Below are 17,712 nucleotides of genomic sequence, written 5' to 3'. Positions count from 1 at the left end.
TGAAAGAATGATGATATTCTGAAAGGAAAAGTAAGTTTAAGAATGTTTAAGTAATTTCTTATGGGTCATGTGGTGCATTCAAATGAGCTGATCACGACACTGACACCTGTATTGTGTGTTTCACCTTTATTTATCTCAAGTAGGGCTGCACGATAAATCGCATGTGATATTTAACGCGCATCTTGTCAGTAAAGCCGATTCTTTAATCAGCGGTAAATCTCCATCACGTGCGGGCTTTCACATGGAGCAGCATTAACTACACAGAGCCATTGTTCACTGACAAGCTGCGCAAAACCACGATCATATTTTGCGCATGTTTTGCGCAGCTTGTCGGTGAACAACGGCTCTGTGTAGTAAATGCTGCTCCATGTGAAAGCCTGCACGTGATGGAGATTTACCGCTGATTTCAGAACCGGCTTTACTGACAAGATGCGCATTAAATATCGCATGCGATTTATCGTGCAGCCCTAATCTCAAGTGTTAAATATTTGCTTGTATCATAGCATATCACAGATATGCTGGTTTTTAACAGCAAGTGCCAAGCTTTTAATGGAGAAATGCTGAATATGCATTTCATATCACCGTCAAATAGTTGTTGTCACAAAGTTTACATTCAGTCTGTCAAATGTTGTCAAATTTCATCTCGTTGCTGCTGTTTTTATTACTTGTTATAATTTAAGCATTAGTATTCATGAGAACCGCATGTATTAAATATTGCAGTCTTATCTCACTGAGTGTGGTTTTCAAATAAGGGAAAAACTGACACAGGAAATCCCTCAGATTTCTAAATTTGTGTTTGACTGTCTTTTGGAGTTGGGTTTTTTTTCCAAACCAGATTCACTCCACTGACACTGATGTATCAGCTATAACATTTTTGTTGTCTTCACTGTCGTTAGACATATCAAACTGTTTATGCATCCATGAAAAACCAGCATCCTATTGTCAAATCCATTTCACCTCCTGACAAATATATTCCTCATCAGGCTGATAATATTTAAAAAGAAATGTGCTATGCAATAAAATCACTGGATTGTTTCCATATTCGCAGGTTAAGAAACATGAGCACGACATTTTGGGCACAATGAAATAATCTTTGTTTGAAATGGTATTTATGGTGAGATATTGTGTTTTTTGTACATGGTTCACTCCTAAATATTTACAATGCTAAATGCATTTTATGTACTGGGCCTTGAAGCACAAAATAAACAAAGTCTTGAGACTTTAAATATTTGAACGTCTTATAATTGTGCTAAAATGTGTTTGTTCAGCTGTAGTTAATTCATAGTTGTGAAATATTTACCTTTCCTGTGGTCGAATGAGTGTTGAATCCGTTGAACATGAAGCGCTGTAGGATGCTGATCTCCTGGAGCACTGAAGGGTCCTAAAATCTGGAACACGCTGAAGAAAGTACCTTAAAGTGAAGGTTCTCTAGGCCAGAGACTCCAAATTTGCTTTAGTCTCTCTAGGATGGAGACTCAGGACATGCTGCATCTGTTGTTGCCTCGCTGGACGAAGACTTTGAAAGTATTGTACTGTATCTGTTGACGTCTCTTTCCTCACAGGCTTAAAACTCCAAATGTGCTTGAATCTGTTGCTGCCTCAAAAGCTGGAGACTCAGAGCGTGGTGCATCTGTTACTGCCTCTCTGGATGGGAGACTCAGAACGCTGTGTATTGTCTCACGGGAGACTCAGAAGTTGTGTCTGTTGGAAGGGTACATTTATCCCTTTCTGAAGGGGAAGAGATTACAATTTGGTGCTTTTCCATTTCAGTGCTGTGATTGGCTGCTGGTTTCAGAGGGGGCACACACAGTCACTAAAGTGTCTTTAAAGTTTTTTTTTTTTAATGGATTTACCAATGCATTTCTCATTTTCCGTCAGCTGCTAAATTTGTGTAAGATGTTGCACTACACATCTCACATCTGTCACTGAGAATAATTATTTCTCTGAGTAAGTGTAAAATGGATGTGATGTAGGCTAGTTTGCATCAATTTTGAGGTTTGAAAACATAGTTATGAATGGATTTGGATGGATCTTTCCGATCTCTCTCTGTTTCACCCACTGCTGCTACATCCAGAGGACCTAAGGAATTTTTATGGTGGTCACAGGCCAAAACCTTAGGAATTAGTCTCTAAATGGGTGAAAGGCAGAAACTGCATGTGGACCAATGAGAAGTCCTGTCTTTCCCAGGCTTGGTAGCAGAGGTCTACTTCTTGCCCTCTAAGAGGTGTCTGGCTGTTGTCCTAGTATCTCTATCTGATGGCGTGGGACAGTTTGTGTTAGTTCACCAAGATCCAATCAAAATGTAGCAATCCTTTGTCCACTGTTGTGGTCAGAGAGGGGGCCCTGGAATGTGCCGTTCACCACAGTAAACATAATAAAAGCACTTTATTTGATAGAACTGTATTAAAACGCAATATGTACCCACATATGGCTTTTTAATGGCGTCTGAATACAAAATATCAATACAATAGCAGTCAATTTACAACAAGAAACTAACATGGGAAGCTCAAAACATCAAGCTTTTGGTGAATGGAGTTTCTCTTACTAACCTAAATTTACCCAATACTATAATCCGGAATGTCTTTAAGGAATCATATCCTTTCTTCAAATAAAAATTCAATATTCCAATATTTCTCTAAATATGAAGTTAAAAACTTTAAGAACAAAATATTTGAATTTTCCAGTTGCACCAAAAGCAAAGGAAGTCCATTTTAAAATTCTTAACGGAGTATATCTTTCTAGAGAATTTCTGAGATGTCGATTTGGTCTTTATGTTAACAACTGTTCCTTTTGTGATGATCAAATTGAAACTACAGAACATATTTTTTATGATTGTAAATTTGCCTGTGCCTTTTGGGAAGATCTGCATTACTAAATTTGAAGATTTCCCTGTTTTAACAAAGGAAAATTATTCGGTTTATTTTTGAAATATGAAACATGTGATTTAGCAATTAATTAGGGAGCGTGATGGATTGTAGCGTGGTAGAAGACTAGATAGGTAGGCAATTAACAATCATTATTCTTGGGAAGTTATTTTTGCATAAGAACAGATTCCTGAAAATTCTTCCAAATTTCTACATATTTCACAAAGAACTATGTCATTATTTTTGTCACTGAAACAAATGAAAAAGAATGCCTTAAACGTCTGTAATTTAATAGAAAATCTTAAACTTGCTGAAAACCCCTAGTAATTGTTTTCCCCTTATCTTATGTTATGATGCTTGTCTGTTGTCTGATTAAGAAATTTTGCTTTTGTACCAGGCCATTTGTGGTAGTTCATATCGTTCAATAAAGTTCATTAAAAATAAAAAAATAAAAAAAAGCTCGAAACATCAGAGTCAGATCAAATCCAAGACAGAACAAAATAAACAAATGAATGTTTAGGAAGGGTGGGATTCTTTGAAACGAACTGCTCAAAAGAACCGATTCGAGAACATTTCTCTGCAAGCTAGATAACGTAACCAATCAGATTCACCACAAGCCCTCACGTGACTGGACCAGGACGTGAGTCCAGAATGGGCTCTCTTTCTTCCGCCTAGAGTTACTTCTGGCCCTGTTACACTGTTGCTTTGGGAAACATGGCTACTGCCGGAGATTCGAGAGTAGAGCTTCAGAAGGAATTAGTCTGTTCTATTTGCCTCGATTATTTCGACGACCCTGTAATTTTAAAATGCGGCCACAATTTTTGCCGCATGTGCATTTTGATGCACTGGGAGGAAAATGGAGGCGATGATGTGGGTTACCAGTGTCCGGAGTGCAGGATGGTGCGTGGTTTGTTTTGATAAATGTTGCTAGATTCTGGGTTGCTTAGTTACAGCTGCTCGAATGAACTTAACGGATTTCTATAACGTTACATTCGCGTCTAAATCATGCACTAGGACCTAAACCGGCAGTCTAAATAACAACCGGATTTTACTGTGTTGACAATAATAGGTGTGATTTCTCCGACCTCGTTTATTGTATCATAACATACAAATCGCCGCGCGAGCCTTTTGTCAATACACAGCACCGATACTTTTCTGCGTCGTACATGCAACTTTGTCCTTTTTTGCAGGTGTTCGCGAAAATGAGTTTCACCAAGAATTACCTGGTAAAGAATTTAGTGGATAAACTGAGCGACTTCGACTATCTGAAGACGTGTAGGCCCTCTGCACCCGCAAAACCCGTGAAGATGGACGGGAAATGTGAGCGACACCACGAGGAGCTCAAACTGTACTGCCACACGGACAGGAAGCCCATCTGCGTGGTGTGTCGGGAATCCAGAGCCCACAGGTGAGGCTCAGTCACCTGAATATGTTCCCCATATTTACTCAAAACCTAGCGAGCTACCTGCCTAGACATCAATTTTGGGTTTATATGCTCAAAATGCTGTTTGTGTGGGCATCTCAGTAGGTTTCGATGCTTTGACCTCTGCTCTGTCTGAGGACCAGATGTACTCCACTGTAGCATTTTAGATGAAAATGGCTTTAGAAATGAAGCATCATATGTCATTGTTATTATTTTTCTAGACACCATGATGTTGCTCCTGTACCCGAGGTTGTTGAAGACATGAAGGTTTGACATTGCTTGGTTTTGTCTGTTGTGTAACTGATTTGATTTAGCCTTTCTGTCTCTGTCACTTGTTTGTAGTGTCTTTTTCATTCCTTCTTGACCTCCTTCCTGTTATCTTGGTCTAAATGCCAGAGTTGGCACCAGAAGCCATTGACATGTATTGCTAACCTTGGTGCTGGAGCAAGGAGTGACTCTCTGTCACCGCAGTGTTGTATGTACATGTGGCATTTAGCACATACGTTAAGTGCTTTTTCTTACCAGATAGCCTTGGAAATGTCTTACTCGTAGCCATTGCTTGATTGTGTAACTCGTAGCCATTACTTGATTGTGGTGTTTGCAGTCTTGAGGTTTTTTTTTTTAGAACATTTCAAACCAAATACTATGTGAGCAGTGTCTGGTGTTTTCTGGATCTAGGTGTGAAATTAACACCAAATGCTGGTACTTTTTGCGCAATTTTGCTCATCTAACAGCTGCTGGGGCCCGATACACAAATGTGTGTGAAGAGTTTTTCTTCATATTTGTAGTCTAATGTGAACACTAGAAATGAACCTTGACCATTTGCAATTTTAATTAGCTTTGAATTTAACGCAGAGCTCTGTACATTCATTTTTTAATAAATAATACATTTTCAGTATATTCATATTATATTATTGATATAATTATATTAAATCGTATTTCAATAAAAAATGTAAATATACATTTTTGTAAAAATTATTTTTATAGTTGTATAATTCCAAATATACTGGCTAATATTTGTTGTTAACCTAAGTTAACAAAGGGCTCTATACTAATTTTTAAAATAAATAATACATTTTCTGTATATTTATTTTTCAATAAATCAATTTTCAACAAAATTGTGTATATATATATATATATATATATATATGTATGTATGTATGTTTATAGCCTATTTATATTTGAAATGTTTATATTATTAAAATGTATTTTATGTAATAAATTATTAAATGTATTTTGATATTTATTTTCATAGTTATAAAATTCCTATAATATTTGTTGTTAACCTAAATTAAGTTCCAAATTAAAACTCTGCATGGGAAGTTAAGTGGAAATCTGTATTTTATTTTTTATATTATGTTATTATTTTATATATTTGAAATATTTGAAAGCTAAAAATGACTGTTAAAAAAAATCTAAATCAGTGCATCAGTCACTGTGGTTGGTGGGCAAAGAATTCTTCCTTATCCTTCCCTTCTGGAAATTTCCACATTAGCGAAGTACGACACCTTTCACATGCGTGAATTATCTGTTCCTTTGGATTATTTTTATACTCCTTGTTCAGAGCCCAAGGTCAAACATGTTCAAATATTAGATGGAGTGTAAAGCAACAGGTGAGTATCAGAATGAAAGAATATTCTTTTGCAGACTGAAAAGAGAACTGTTATTAGAAAATGAATCTAGTGAATAAACACAAAATGTAAAGCAACTCTACAACACATTCCAAAGGTTATTGAAGTGTGCAATCTTAAACTCCCTCATAGTGTAGTGTCCAGTTTCATTATGTGAACTGTTGCACTTGAACTGTTTTAACTCTTTGTTTACATAGTTGGTGCTGCTACATTAATACGATCCATAGATGTTGTCAAGATCCTTCCCAGAACCATTTCTTCTATTGTACTTGGCATCAATTTTGTGCATGCTTGAAGTTGAAAGATTTCTCTCTTGTTTTAATATGCAGAGTGAGCTGAAGCTGAGACTCATCAAACTGAACTGGCAGAAGTCCATGTGTACGAGAGTAAAGAGCACAGACGAGCAGGCCAAAACTGATGTCAAGGTATGAAAGCTCAGTTGTTCCCACGCTGACTTTGCATACATACAAATGACTCAAAAATTGGTGGTTATATAACCTGCTGTGGATTTATGATCCACGAGGAGGCCTTGATGCTGAATCTCAAACATCTCAACAGCTCAAAAAACAAGCCTTGAAGGAGAAGATCGAAGATGATGTTGGTGCCCTGGTTCAATTTTTGTTGGATGAGAAGGATGATCTGTTGGAAAGGTTGGAGGTCGAAGCGGAAGCCACTATCGGGCTGATCGACGCCAACCTGAAGCGGGTGGAGAGCGAGGCAGCCAAAGTGGACAAAGCCATCACTGAAATTCAAAACCAGCTAAGTGACAGCGCTAACTTCGAGGTGAAGAACTTCATACCTCCAGTCACTGTCCAAAACAGCTCATCTGTTATAAAATAAATATTACATATATACTTTTTCAGTTCAGAAGAAGAATTGCGCTCTTTTGGTCATGACAGGGCATTAAAGGGTTAGTTCACCCAAAAATGAAAACTCTTGTCATTAATTACTCACCCTCAGAATTTTATTTTTTTGGGTGAAATATTTTCCACATTTTCTGAACTGACGTGGCTGCAAAATATGCAGTATATGTTTACATGAATTATGAATTTTATTATTGTAAATGTTCTGAATTTTATTAATAAATAAACATGCTACACTTATGGTTGTAAGCATAAAATTAAATCTGAATTATAAATTTGAACAACCTATAATTTCATATTTGTTCATTTGAAGCCCATTTACAGTAAAAAAAAAAGAAAATAAAAAACAATTTCTTGTATTTACATATTTATGACAGGTTACACAAAGAACAATAACTATATTAGTGTCCACAAAAATGTCATCCATAATATGATAATGCTGCATTTATTATAAGGATGTTGAAGTTTTGCCACCTTAAATGCTCAAGCTATTTGAAGTTGGATGGATTCTGATTGGCTGTCGAGGTTTTAACATTCATCAGCTGGAGAAAAGTTCTGGAAGTGATTCCAACAATATCTTTCATCTGTCATTATCGTTATAGTTTCTCATAGAATTGGAACAAAAAATAAAAGGGTACAGTTATTGTTATAGTTGTCATCTTTGGTGTAATTACATTATATATCATTACATTATATCTGGCCATGTATTTTTATATATCGTTATCGCTTCTTTGCTTCTCACAATTGTGACTTTATATGACTTTGCAGCGTGACACTATTATTATTAACGTTTAACTTTGTTTATTTTTTTCCCTCAGAGTATCAGTAATTCATACTTAAGGTATGTAAATCTGTTTGTTTTTTTGTTTTTTTTTTAAATCAGTTTAATTCCTTATCTTGTTAGCTATGATTATATCTGCCCGGCTAATAATCTGGGTATTTTTAGTGTTTGTCTCTCATAATGTGTTTTTTTTCCTCATAGCTCCTGTCACATAAACCTCAGCGTCCAGGCCTTTACCTCTCCTCCAGATTTCTCAGAGTTCACAGGCCCCTTTCAGCTCATCATGTGGAAGAAGATGATGCATGTGTTACACACAAGTAAGTACTGTTGGTGCATTAAGGTGCGGTCACATTATTTGGAGAATTTTTGCCGGCGAAATCCAGTCATTTCAGTTGGAATCTATGATATTTGGAATTTCATATGAATTTGTCTCGTTGACCAACAGAAAGTAGCTTCATACGTCACTATACTATTGACAATGGACTTTTTAGAAATTTAGCCAAAATGTGAACACTAATGTGAACACATTTTTACCCCCTCAGTAACTGCATTTACATTACCCTTCAAATTGCGCAAATTGAAATTGCGAATTGAAAATACTCCCAATGGAAACATGTCAATTTCGCAAAAATACCCATATATCACATAAAATGGATTTAAGCCCCGTTCACACCAAGATCGATCACTATAATGATAACAATATTAGCGTCCACACCAGCGAACGATATCGTCAGTTTATTGTAAGCGCACATGCGTCTGCCGCTTTAAATTCTCGAGCTCGTTATAGAAGGATGGATTCTGATTGGCTGTCAATGTTTGTATCGTTTGTCAGCTGGAAAAAATCGTTCTGGAAGTGATTCCAACGATATCGTTTCTCTGTGCCTTTATCGTTATAGTTGTAGTGTGGACTCTGCTATTCTTTAATATTGAGAACGATTTTTAGAACTATATCTTTAAAGTTACCGTGCATGATGTGAACGGGCCTTTATGCTCGCATGAGGTGGCTTTTCAGGCAATTCGAAAAAGAAATATTTCAGTATATAACAGTTTTTTTGCATTTACAGGTATATGTAAAAGTCACATGATCATTCTTCAGTGTACTATAACCTCCACAAAAACACCTCATACATGGCCGCTCTTAAGTATAAAGGGCTTTCCTTGGCATTAATGCTTGTATAACAATTTATTTACACTGCACACGTCTGCGGTGCATTAAGGCTCCGACACGGCTACCGGAGCAAGTGGCTCTCCACGCTGCTTTGCTAAAGATACTCACCTACGTCTCCTTCGATTAAAAATAATGGCTAGTTTGGTGGCTGCGATATATACATAAACCTACCAACATCCGTCACCATGACTTGTTTCGAGAGGAAAAATTACGTTTTAGTCGCATAACATCGGTTAATGGAAATGCTGTAATTTCGCAATAGTTTTTTTATCAACATTTATAAAATATTCCAAAGGTTTTGTGCAAATCTGTAATGGAAACAACAATCTTAATAACAATAGTATGATTTTTATTTATAGTTTTTACAACAATCTTTTTGTGAGTTTTTAGTTGCATGTTAAACGGCTAACCAGATCTTCCTTGTTTTCCAGTGCCTCAAAATCTGACTCTGGATTTAGACACGGCTCACCCATCATTGGCCATCAGCGACTTTGACACCAAAGTGGAGGAGGGCCGCATGCGTTGCCAGGAGCCCGACATGCCGCAGCGTTTCACCCGTTTCTTCGGGGTGCTCGCTACCGCCCAGTATTCCAGCGGGCAGCACTACTGGGAGGTGGACGTACGGGACAAGGGGGTCTGGTATCTGGGCGTCACCACAGAGTATAGCAACCGCAAAGGTTTTGTAAACCTTTCGCCCTCTGCTGGCTACTGGAGCCTGTGTCTTCAAGACCGACTGTACGCCAATGAGGAAGACTCACGCGTGCCCGTGGCGGACTATTGGAACTCGCCTCGTGTCGGCATCTTCTTAGATTACGACCGGGGCCACGTTACTTTCTTCGACGCCGTCACTATGAAACGCATCTATAACTTTGTCACGTACTTTGACGAGCCCGTCTCGCCCTTCTTCAGCCCAGGGAAAAACGACCCAGGCAGCCGACTACAAATATGTCATTTCTACTGAAAATGAAGCGATGCGTACATGCAGTTCGCAACAAAGAAAACAAATAACGATAAATGCTCCTGTTTTTGTGTTTTGGTAAACATTTCAGGGCATTTTCCCTCCTGGAAGTAGGGAGGACATTTGTTCTTAAGCTCTGCCGGGTTTTTGGATTCAGTTGATCTGAATTTACTAGTTGCGTAGAGCTTTGATACACCATAATCTGAAGGAGTGAATTGAATTTCTTTTGCTCTTGAATTGTGATGTAGCCCCACTGAAATTCAGGTAGAGAGGCATTGCAGGTTTTTACGCAAATGTCGACTTTAGCTGCTCTGTGTCGTCTTATGTCTTAGACCTCAGTGTTGTCTTTTGTACAATAGTGTAGAGGTGAAAATAAGGATTGAATCAGGTGAAAAATGTTTGAATGTTTAATGTTTGATGACAACATTTCAAATTGGAGAAATTCGTCAAATGATTTGGAAAAAAATATATTTTAACTGCTTAACTGCTGTGTATTCCATTATATGGCATATATTCACTTTTTCCCCCATGTTACATTTCTTTTCATTTTTTTACATACTATTTGGCACAGTTTTATCTGTAAAGGATGTATTTGTTAGACAAATTACCTTGTAATGTAATGTGTTACATAAGGCTCCGTGTTCAACATTTCGTAATAGCTCAGCCTGCAATAGGTGCTATGCAACTTGATATGACAAAGTAGATCAGATGTGCTGTGAGGAGCATCCTTCTGTTCATTTAATTATGTAGAGATTCATTTTTATAAAGCAGTACATCCGGAAGCTGTGTGCCGTTCATGTTACATCATTTTAAAGTAATTTTCAAATCCATTATATTAAATATTTTAATCTCTTTTGTTTTAGCTGTAGTCTAATCTGTCTCATGGGCTGATGATAAAGAGAGATGCTGTTTGGACTGAAACAGGCACAAAGTGACATTTCAGCACTTTTTGACTGAGCTCAGATGGTTTGTTGTTCATGTTGCTATTTACAGAGCTAGTTTACATGCTAGAATCACTGCAGCCATTTGTACAAAATATCGTTTGAGCTGAGAAAGGACCAAGAAAACACTGTACCAGAACCAGATGTTTTGTACATATGCTGTGAACATGAACACTTTGTGTTGCCCAGCTAAGAACTAAGTTTCAGTTAACATTTATAGTACTTTATTAATCACTGTCTATTTTTTCATAAGAAATTAGTTCAAGTTGAACACATTGACTGTATTTTTTGGATTCCTTTCGATCGCTGATGTAAGAACTGTTACACCACCTAACTGCTGGATGTTATCACGAGTACATTTTACTTTTGTGTGACTTGTTAAAAACCACTGCGATGTTAAATGTTTTTCTCTGCAGTAATAGTCATTTAAAAAAATAAAATATTACAATGATTTTTTTCTCAATATTTCGTATTTCATAGAACCAAAGTTCCATCTTTAAAATATAAAAATCCATAGTATTTAAATTTTTTTGAAGTAAACCATTTGGATTCAAAAAGACAAAATATAATTTTCAAGTGACTTGTATTTACAGTTTTATTTCAAACTGCAATAATTGACCAGTAAAATGAACATACGGTTGATTCTTCATGTTATACAAGATCTTCGTTGTTTTTTAAACTGATGAAGCACATTTATTAAATCATCTGTCCAAGCACTAGAGCATGCGTTGGATGGAGTTAAGGTCCGTTCACAATATGAACAAAAACTATTAGCGCTTGCACCGATGGACGGTAACAGTGTTTATTCTAAAATGATTGGATGAAAGAGGAAAATTCCAAAACTATTGCTGTGGTGTGACTTTGCAGTGACATTAGCGAAATTTTGCGAGGAAAAAGTCCATTGTCTATTGTCAAATTTCACACAGCACAGTGGATCAATGCGCCGAATTCATGTGACCAACTTGAATTCATGAAATCTGTTTGGAATTATTTTGCTTTAATGAAAAATTCCTGATCTTGTGGATTCTAAATTAAAATAACACTGAATTTTGCTCGCGAAAACTAAAATTGACAGCAACTTTGTCAGCGAGAGCGATTTTATTGTTAAAGTTACAATTACAGTTATCAATCTTATTGTGAACGGGCCTTTATCGCAACGGAAGCAACTAATTATGTCAACTTGCAATTCGCATATATCATGAATCAATATACAGTATAGAATATTTGTTTTTGGTTATTACATTATTTAATTAATTTCCAGCCTGGCAATAGCAAATCATTACAGGTGTCTCGCTGCTGCAGAAACCATATGTCAACGCTAGTAAAATCAGTAACATGCAAAAATGTTATTTGCACAGATATTAAGATATACGTTCATCGTTTCAACTGTGAGCCACCGTTCATTAACCTTGTACAGTATCACAGAGTAGCCTATTAAGGAGACTCGGTGTCACATAACCTTCAAAGAGACAAAACTCCACAAAAATAAAGGGAGGTGATTTTTAAAATCATTCGCTGGTGATGAAGGACAACCTCGAAATCGTTCAGGAAAATGTGTACAAAACATTAAATAAATAGACAAATGAAGCATAAACTATAATACTGACTAAAGACAACATTTGGTTGCTACACTGTGAACACAACGTATGATTATTTACAAAGAAGAGCTATAATTCCACATAGCTGATCATTTTTAGAGAACATTAAAAATCAGGCAATATATGTGAAATACTTGGGTTTGATTATATTTGTATTTCTTCGTTCAGCTGGATTTTTCAACATGTAAAGTAGCCTTGTGCTTTAGAAAAATAAATAATTTGGAATGGAAAAAATATGTCCTTTTTGGCTCCTTTTGTTTAGTGGTTCGATTTTTTTTTTAGAGAGCACAGCAGGGATGCGCATCACTTCCTGTGCTGTTGATATCTGTGAGGGATGATCAGCTCAGATGTTCGATCTGAATGATTTGAACACCCAGTTAACTGAAAGTGCTCACCGAATAGCTCAGGTATAGTGAAATCTCAGTGGCAAATGCTGTCATAGGACAATACAAGAAGCCAGTGTCATTTACATGTTACATACACCAAATATGTTAATATGTACACAGATTTGTACATTTACAGATGCAGAGTGTAACAGTTAAAATACACAACTGTTGCAGTCATGGAAAGGTCAACATCTATGAAACAGTAGAGAGGAATTTTGGAAATAATTGACCTTTCTGCAAGGGTTGAAGATGGCGATTAACAAAAAGTTTTGCGATATATAATTTTATTTATACACAACTTACATGATTTCTAATAAGAATCTGTGCTTATTGATATGGTTTCTGTTATTTACAATCAACATTGCCGGTTTATTAGAGAAGCAGTTCTTAATTTTGGAACATGAAAATCAATAGATTAAAGAAAAGTGCAATCTGTTCATTCGATTCTTCCTCTCTGGTTTGGCTGAGGATTTCGCTGATATGACTGCAGACTGTGATGAGCTGTTACTGCAGGTATCGGTAGACTTTGAAGCAGTGGTTACCAGAATCGGCCACCACAACGTGGCCGTCGGAGGTTAAAGCGAGGCCCTGCGGCCCATACAGAGGGTCAGCACTTGTGTTGATGTAGGAGAGGAATGAGCCTGAGCTGTCAAACACCTGAGGGAAAAAATGAAAATGGCCTTAAAAAGTGCTTCTAAAGTGACTAGTTTCCTGGAGAACTTGGAAAGAGGAAGTGGGTGTTTAGAGGATTCATTACTTGTATTCTGCTGTTGCCCCAGTCTGCTACAATGATGTTGCCGTTAACGTCAACAGCTACCCCTGTGGGGGCATTAAACTGGCCGTTTCCCTCTCCATGGGACCCGAATTTAAACAAAAACTCCCCATCTGCACTGTAGACCTGAGGAGATACAATTTTAATCACCAATATTTAATAGAATGATACATTCTGTAACTTTTCCCCTCATTAAAAAGTTTTACTGATAAGAAATGAATAACATATTTAAAATCATCTAGTCAAAATAAAAATAAAAAATATATAATTTTTTTTTTTTTGGGTGGAGCAGGCCAACTCATGGGAACTGCCATTTTGAAATCACATGACCAGACGAATACTACTCACTTTACCTCGGTTACCACCATTATAGGACACTTTCACTCATGAAATAAATGAATCATTGCTGACTGCTAATAATTCATTTTTACAAAGACATCAGTAACTGAAATGTATTGGTTTTCTGTAAGGATGCATCGACACCACTAGGTGTCAGTCAAGTCAAGCACGATTACCAAGTAAAACACAACTTAAAAGATTACTAAGAGCATCTTTTTCATTAACCTGTTAAAATATATGAAGGTATGTCCAAACAGATGACGGTAGCCGTTGACTTCCCCACAGTATGGAAAAAATTCTATAGAAGACAATGACAACCGTCAACTGTTTCTTCAAAATATCTTTTTTTTGTGTTACTCATACAGATTTGGAACAACTTGACAGTGAGAAAATTATGACAGAAATTTCATTTTTGGGTGAACTATGCCTTAAGTCTCTATGATATTCTGGTCTCCAAATACGGTTCAGTTCCCTTCCTTCAGTGCAATTTTATGGTCTTTTATTGTCGACCAGGTGAAAATTTGTAAGTATGACCTCAACATCACTCACCTTGACGGAGTGGTTATGAAAGTCTGTCACGACAATTTCATTCTTGTTGTTGACCGCAACAAAATGCGGACCTGCATGTGAGAAAACAGAAAAATGAGGGAGAAGAGACATTCAGACATGATAAAGAGAAAGAGAGCAGAGAGGAGAGCAGGATGTCATGTGATCAAGATCTCCTAACTGATCAGATAGATTTTGTGATGCTCGCCAATTTGATTTCTGGCCAACTTTTGATTAGATACACAAAACACAGAATCATAGACTCTTGAATTCAGTTCTAGAATGAAACTTAATTCATTTCAATAAGATCAATCACCACATTCTGGGATGAGAATTCACTCAATACTTACTGAACCCAGGGCCAGATTTACTAAACTTTTGCTCCAGTGCAAACTTTGCACCACTTTTGTCTAAAAAGGAATGGGAAAAACACAAACAAGGGTAAGCGGAGACAAATAAACGACAGGCCAGAAGGGATTCACACAAATAAAAAAGTGCAGGAGCTACTTCAAAAATATGGAGCAGACCAGAGGAACAATGGAAGATGCACATCCCAAAGCAGTCCGCATGCACTTACTTAACAAGGGTTAGGAAAAGGAACTGATATATTTAAATAGTAAAATAAGCAGCAGAAGGGAAAGTTTTTGTTGAACTACAAAAAGCATGACTAATATGTATGCATCTATTAGAATATAGTCTCTCAAATGTATGCATGCTAGGGGTGGGCGATATGACCAAAATCTTATAGCACGATGTGTAACAGGTAACAATATAACTATTGACTATATAGACAGTTTTGCTTTAAATAAGTTCTTTATGATATCAAAATTTTTATATCATAGAAATGATCATTTTTGTCACCAGTGTCAACATCACAAAAAAAAAAGAATACTAGCTTAAATAAAAAAAATAAAAAAAACTCAAGCTCACTGAAGACGAGTAAACTGTCAGTGATTGAATAAGAATAAGAAACTAATTACAAACAATAGGACAAAAAACTACAGTAGTACAAATAAACAAGAAATGCTACATTATATAAAGTTATCAAATTTATAACAACTGCATATTCTTCACTGTGTAAATTAAATATATATTTCTTCTTATTAAAGTTACAAAAGTGATTTAGTCAAGAGCAGTGAGAGATTTTCTCTCTTTTATTGTTTGATTAACATGAAAGACAGACAGCAATATTAGACTGCTGTCACTTTAAGAGCTGCCGGATCCATTATACTGTCACTTTGTTTTCTCGGCTGTTTCCTTTCACTTAAGACCTACTGTGTTTAAGAGGTTACTTGCAAAGATGGGCATTTATGGGCACACATAAAAGTGTGTGTATTTAACCGTTCAAGGCCTATAAAGCGGCAGAAATAACTCCCGCGCTCTATGAGCACCGTCTTCACGTGCACGTGCCTCTCTGACAGCGCTCACATATAGCGAAATTAGTTCTCTTTCATTGCTGATTGCATTTCAACCGCAATTCTTAAAAACGCTTGCAAACAATAAGTGTTCGTGACCACGTAGCACACCAATGATAGTCCAAAATCTCTACTGGTTGACAAATTTCTACCGGTTAATCGTGTCTACCGGTATATCGCCCATCCCGCATGCATTGGCTTTCATTATTTATCATACAGACAGATAATGCAACTGAAAATATGGGTTATGCTAAAGTAAAATACAGGAACAGAACTGACACAAGTTTACATCCTTTCAGACACTGGAACTGAAGCCTGGGTAAATCTGGCCATTTCTGTATAAAACAAACCAGTCTTCTGGGGCGTTTGTCTTCCCAGAATGATTCTTTGTTGTTGCTTTTGTAGTGAAACACAGTTTATCTCGTTTTTTTGGGGGGGGGGTTTGTTGATGAATTTGCAGTATTTTAGTTTACAAGAAGAGTTCCTGAGCTACACAAATTAAGTATTAGGAAGATATGTTAGAAGACAAGCAGTCACAGCACACAACACGGGGTGCTAACAACACTTCTGCGACTCTTTAGTGCTTACAGTAGATAGGTGAACCACCACAAACGCATGACATTGTTCAACACTGGCTTTATTGTCAATGTGTTGTAGTTTCTACCCCCCCGTACCTGCGAATTGTCTGTCTGAAGTGCCTCTGGCTCCAAACTTGGTCACTAGTTTGCCATTAGATTGAAAGATGAACACACAGCAGGCTTTATTATCCACTGCAATGATATGACCGTTCCTGTCCACTGCCACTCCTTTGGGTCCCATCAGACGGCCTGCACCGATCTTATTCTGCATGAGGCACAGACAAAAAGGGAGGAAGGACCTTATTAAATGGCTCTTAAAAATACTTGATTCGGATTAGTCGATCATGGCGCCGAGTAAGAAAATAGAATAATTAATATTTACTCAAAGTCATAATTCACGTCAGTATGTGGAGATATACCGTTCAAAATTTTAAGGTTGATAAGATTTAAATTAGTGCCGTCAAATGATTAATCATGATTAATCACATCCAAAATAAAAGTTTTTGTTTACATAATATATGTGTGTCTACGGAGTATATTTATCATGTATATATACATACTCTCACATACAGCATATATTTTGGAAATATTTACATGCATATACATTTATATTCTTATATTTTATATAAATATATTTAATATATAAACATAACATATTTTTCTTAAATATATACATGCATGTGTTTGTATTTATATATACATAATATACACAGCACACACACATATATTATGTAAACAAAAACGTTTATTTTGGATGCGATTAAACGCGATTAATCGTTTGACAGCACTAATTTAAATGTTTCTTTATTTCCACAATGTTCAAAAGTTTGGGCTTGGTAACTTTTTATTTCTTCTTCTTTTTCTTTTTTTATTATTTATTTATTATTTTTATTTATTTTTTTGGCAGTTTTTTTTATGAAGTGGTTCACCAAGGCTGCATTTATTTTGATCACAAACACAGTAAATTACAGTAAATAACAGCAATATTGTGAAATATTATTACAACTTAAAATAACGGTTTTCTTTTTAAATATATTTCAAAATGTAATTTATTCCTGTTATGCAATGCTGAATTTTCAGCATCATTACTCCAGTCTTCAGTGTCACATGATCCTTCAGAAATTATTCTAATATGCTGATTTGGTACTTAACTATATATAAGCATAACATATCAAACGGCTTTTATTGTCTAATATTTTGTGGAAACATTTTTTCCTCAGGATTCTTTGATAAACATAAAGTTCAAAAGAACAGCATTTATTTGTAATATAATTTTTTGATTATAGATTATAATTATAATGATTAAAAATGTCTTTACTGTCACGTCTGATAAATTGAACTTGTCCTTTCTTTGAAAAGTTTTTTTTTTTTCACAAACATTTTAATTATTCCAAACTTTTGAGTGGTAATGTATACACACATATAAGCTGTAAATTGTGATCTAAACAT

General features: G+C 36.1%; 2 protein-coding genes and 1 long non-coding RNA gene across 5 annotated transcripts in view; 1 reads left to right on the top strand and 2 right to left on the bottom strand.

Moving 5' to 3' along the window:
* The first annotated feature begins 3,493 nt into the window (after positions 1-3,493).
* On the top strand, positions 3,494-11,079 carry LOC107720633 (zinc-binding protein A33-like). Its single transcript, XM_016528386.1, has 8 exons — positions 3,494-3,764; positions 4,055-4,272; positions 4,509-4,554; positions 6,248-6,343; positions 6,477-6,701; positions 7,600-7,622; positions 7,764-7,879; positions 9,162-11,079. The coding sequence occupies exons 1-8, from the start codon at positions 3,579-3,581 to the stop codon at positions 9,689-9,691; spliced, it is 1,440 nt and encodes a 479-aa protein (XP_016383872.1). The 5' UTR covers positions 3,494-3,578; the 3' UTR covers positions 9,692-11,079.
* LOC107720634 (uncharacterized) overlaps positions 10,495-17,712 on the bottom strand; it is a 20,763-nt gene continuing 13,545 nt past the window's right edge. Inside the window, exon 4 of the long non-coding RNA XR_001637632.1 lies at positions 10,495-10,563. This is a non-coding gene — a long non-coding RNA (uncharacterized LOC107720634). The remainder of the gene's footprint in view (positions 10,564-17,712) is intronic.
* The window catches only part of LOC107720632 (tripartite motif-containing protein 3-like), a 24,279-nt gene continuing 18,446 nt past the window's right edge, over positions 11,880-17,712 (bottom strand). For 2 of the 3 annotated variants that reach the window (XM_016528384.1, XM_016528383.1), the window contains exons 9-13: positions 16,360-16,528; positions 14,621-14,680; positions 14,274-14,344; positions 13,371-13,511; positions 11,880-13,270 (exon numbers count right to left, since the gene is read on the bottom strand). In XM_016528384.1, coding sequence (XP_016383870.1) covers positions 13,118-13,270; positions 13,371-13,511; positions 14,274-14,344; positions 14,621-14,680; positions 16,360-16,528 — 594 coding nt within the window. In that variant the 3' untranslated portion in view covers positions 11,880-13,117. The remainder of the gene's footprint in view (positions 13,271-13,370; positions 13,512-14,273; positions 14,345-14,620; positions 14,681-16,359; positions 16,529-17,712) is intronic. The other variant, XM_016528385.1, reaches the window with a different exon arrangement.

This window comes from Sinocyclocheilus rhinocerous, unplaced genomic scaffold (assembly GCF_001515625.1).
Source record: "Sinocyclocheilus rhinocerous isolate Xijiao unplaced genomic scaffold, SAMN03320098_v1.1 scaffold603, whole genome shotgun sequence".
NCBI lineage: Eukaryota > Metazoa > Chordata > Actinopteri > Cypriniformes > Cyprinidae > Sinocyclocheilus > Sinocyclocheilus rhinocerous.
The sequence above is the reverse complement of the archived record's forward strand: the minus strand, read 5'-3'. Positions and strand labels throughout refer to the sequence as shown.